We start from the raw sequence: 4,103 nt of genomic DNA on the forward strand, positions 1-4,103 counted from the left end.
TGATAGCCTACTAGTTCTTTGGGAGGCCCAGGGTAAGGCGAGAAGAAAAGATCTGACAGCAGGGGGGAGTAAAAAAAGCCACCAAAAATTCCTCCCATACGTCTTTCATTGCGTCTGTTAAAACGAATGTTTGTTGGAGAGAGGCAGAGTCATACAAATCTAGATTTAAATAACACAGGACGGTGACAAAAAAGTGAACCATCTTGGGAGATGACTTTGAGTTTCCCGGCTTTTGTCAGGTTTGTCACAGCCTTGTCGTTCGCGGGGTTATTTTGTGCGTGTGTGTGTGTGTGTCGGTGGAATCCTTCCGGCTCATACACTAAAACTGGGGCTGTTCAAAGTATCACATTTTCATCTTAGTACTTATCTCCCTGATCTTAGAGATGAAAACATGCCCCATAGTGCGTTAGATGTAAAAGCCATGTGTAGGTGATGATACAGCTGGTTATTAAGGGAGTTGATATAGTTAGCAACAGAGACATTGTATCTAGTCGCTCTTTTCTTTTTTTTCCTCCTTTTTCCCTTGTAATTGGTTACGAGTGGCTCTAGATTCCCAAGGAGGGGCTTTCTCCACTACTTCATCATCAGCTGTCTGCCACTGCGTTTATATTTTCGTGTTTCTTCTTTTCTCTCTGAGTCATACTTCTCTTTTGACTGAAGGTGGGATGATGCATCTTTGGAGACACACAATTTTTTTTACTCCTTGAGGGTTTCTCAGAAGGGTTGTTATGTCCACAGGGCAAAACTGACCCTTCTGGAAGGCCTTCCAGCTGTGCTTTTGGACAGGACACCTGCTTTCCCCCCCCCACCCCGCCCCCCGCCTTGGAGCCAAAATCTTTATCCACAAACATTAACTAGAAGGTTTTGTTAGGTGTGTCATTGTACTAATTGCTTGTATCCCTTTTCCCGTAGACCCCGACTGGGCCAGCTTGAATCTGGGAGCCCTCATATGTATCGAATGCTCAGGTATACACCGAAACCTTGGCACACACCTCTCCCGGGTCCGCTCTCTCGACCTGGATGACTGGCCTATAGAGCTCATCAAGGTGATGTCTTCTATCGGGAACGAGCTGGCAAACAGCGTCTGGGAGGAGAGCAGCCAAGGCCATATGAAACCTTCATCAGACTCCACAAGGTAGGCTTTCCGACTCCATCTCACCGTGGCAGGCAGCGAGATGCCAACAACATGCCTACAGCACATGGCCAAAGCTGTAAGGGCACATAAATGCTCATTTTTGGCGTTGCAGTCAGAGGTGGTAGGGCGTTGCGATGTTTTTTACAACATGGGCTTTTAAAATTCTCCCTTGGAGTAAGCCTTACATAAATCATTACATATATATCTCTCTCTCTTCGCTGCATGCCCATGAAGAACATGTGTCAGAGGTGGGGGGGGGTGGGTGTCAAAAGTTGGGTGACCCTGTTAGTTTTTCACTTTTGTGAAGGTTTCCTCGGCAGCTCTACGATTTTTTTTTTTTTTTGTTCGGTTGACTGACGGACAAAACAGTGGGAGATTGAAACGTCCCACCCGGTTGTTCCTCAATCTAAATTATACTGTAATGCGTTTCTTTGTTTCAGTCAGCCACAAAGTTCCTGGCTCTTGCACTATCGGTTTGTGATTAATAATCTGCTTTCAGTCTCATCCAGGCCATCAGGTCTTTGGGTTCTCATCACAGATGTTGAAAGTCCAGCTACCAAAAGCTAAAGGGTTTTTCTGCTTAATTTATCTGATCGCTGTCAAAGGGGGAAGATGTTCTCAAAATACAAAATATAAGTGCTAATAGTTATAACTAAGGTATTGGCTTGGGGGAAGCAGTGACATCTGGCAGACTGCATTTCAGCAGGGGGGTTCAAGCAGGAGAAAGACCTTCTGGACTACCTTGCGCAGCTGGGCCAACCTTTGAAGTTGTCTTCAGAAGTGGGTTATGATTGTCTTTAGGGGGAGCTCCAGGGGGGCAGCCTGCACCCGAGCACGGGTCGGTCCCCAGGTAGCAAACGGCATGATGGAGGTTTAGCTCTTGGCGTTTGCCTCCTGCCTATGAGAGAAGTCGGAGGGAATTCTATTCTGATTTTGTTTATGTTCTGGATCCTGCTTTTTTCAGTACCGGCTCAGGTGAAATTATAACCTGGGAGAGCACATACCTGGGCTACCTCCAGCGGTATCGGAGTAGGTTTGTACTGTTGTCTGTCATAAAGTCAACTGTTTCTTATTGCATTATTTCGTTAGCACTGAAAAATGAATTTGTGGTGCCACCTTTGGTTCATCTTCGAGAATGAAGCCAGTACGTTAATCGGGCTACTTAGATGAATGACTGTGCGTATAAAAACATTCAGGGAGACCTACACAGAGATTCTGTTTACACATTAACTATATGTCTGCTGTATATGTGTATATTCTTAGAGAGCTAATATAAAGATTTTATCAGGTAGATTGAGATGAACTTACTGCTGCCTTTCAGTCATTAGTATTACTTTAATCCAGACGTGATATTGTTGCAACCAAGAAATACATGTTGCTTCTTACTACTGAGGTGAGCTGGAGAGGTACCTCAATTCTAAATACTTTTAAAAGGAAAAGGCAAGCACTCAATTGGATTTTTTTTTTAAATAATATTTTCGTATAAAAGTAATAAAGATTTTATCATAAAAAATCACAGGACTGTGATGAAGAGAGAGCCATCCATTTGAATTATTCAGGTTTTTGTGTTTGGAAGTGAGTTTTACTTACCGAAAATCAACTTTATCCTCTTTTTATTTCATGCTCAGGACTTACTTTGATTCTTCTTTGCTTCTGTACATCTTCGTGTTTATATTCAGCTGTTTGTGTTTGTCAGTGACATAATTGCACTTTTTTCCCCAGACTCTTAACATTTTTGAACAAAAAGATATAAAGATTCGTTTTATAAATAGGCATTTCTGTGTGTCCAAGTGCACACTTACATGATGGAAGAGCTGTTAGAAAAAATAGAATTAAGATTACGTGAAAATTTTCCCATAGAGCAATTGTAATCTTGCTTTGCTACTCCCATTTTTTCCACTGTGTGCAGCGGGGACTGAAGTGGTATTTTTCACATAAACATCTGAAAGGTTTGCTCTTTGAAAGCGTGTGCCTCCTTTTGTACTTTGGTCTCTACTAGCATCGTAATTCTTCTGTCTAAGATGTGGCAAGAAAATGAGTTGAAGTTCTTTAGACAGAAGTTACGTGTTCCATTTTCTCTCTGCCGTTTGCAGTTTTGCATGAGGAATCCTACCAGCAGCAGCTACAAGGGACCTGAAGTGGGGTTAAGCAAACCCTCCTCTTTTTGCTGTTGAGAGACTGAAGGGGGAAGAGGAAGCTGAAGTTGAGGGACTGGGGGAAGAGGCAAGAAAGTAAGCAAGCAGAAGGATGACGGGGGAGCTGAGGTTTGGGGTTCTGGTGGAGGGAGTCCAAGGGTATTTGGAGATCAGGGAAGAAAGAATCATTCAGCAAAAATTCTTCTGAAGGGGAAGAGAGCTGATAGCTAGTGTTGGGGGGCTGTTCTTGCCCATGCTGGTGGGCTCTGGGATCAGCTGGAGTCTGAGAGCTGCTGTATGCAAAGGTTCACACACTCAACATGCTCCTGCTTTAATGAGTTCTCACCAAAACCCCACCAACTGGGAGAGGGAAGTACTCCCATGTTTTCCTCCAAGTTTCTCCTGAACTTGTTCATACCCCCGTTTCCTTCTGCAGCCCCACTTACTACATCTGTCCTGCGTAGCGCTCCCCTTTCAGTTCCACTACACGTACCCATGAATCCACCCTCCATGGCTTTCCACGTGTTTGCTCAGACCTTCAGGCTTGTGCCTGCAAGCAAAGTGTAGGAAACCCAAGAACAGAAGATTTCCTAACTGTTCCCCCAACTGATTCAAAGGCTTAGCACAGAGCATCAGTCAAAGACCTTAGACAAATACAGTCTTCTCATTTGTTTCTTTATGATAGGCATGTCTCTTAACTCTTCCGTCTCCGCTGTGCGCCCCCCAAAGCATCAAAAGTTGTCAGCACAATGATGTTAATAGACGTTTGTAGAGGGGATCAGACATTCATGGGTTTCACCATTCCATGATGTGTCTTTCTATTGGAGGTGAAG

General features: G+C 43.9%; 1 protein-coding gene across 1 annotated transcript in view; it reads left to right on the plus strand.

The window, feature by feature from the left end:
* The window catches only part of LOC104626069 (arf-GAP with GTPase, ANK repeat and PH domain-containing protein 1-like), a gene marked incomplete at its 5' end in the record, with an annotated part of 10,011 nt that extends 7,737 nt beyond the window's left edge, over positions 1-2,274 (plus strand). The window contains 2 exons of the mRNA XM_010293893.1: positions 913-1,135; positions 2,100-2,274. Of these exons, the coding sequence (XP_010292195.1) occupies positions 913-1,135; positions 2,100-2,274 (398 nt within the window). The remainder of the gene's footprint in view (positions 1-912; positions 1,136-2,099) is intronic.
* Positions 2,275-4,103: the final 1,829 nt, after the last annotated feature.

Source organism: Phaethon lepturus, unplaced genomic scaffold (assembly GCF_000687285.1).
Source record: "Phaethon lepturus isolate BGI_N335 unplaced genomic scaffold, ASM68728v1 scaffold7459, whole genome shotgun sequence".
Lineage (NCBI taxonomy): Eukaryota > Metazoa > Chordata > Aves > Phaethontiformes > Phaethontidae > Phaethon > Phaethon lepturus.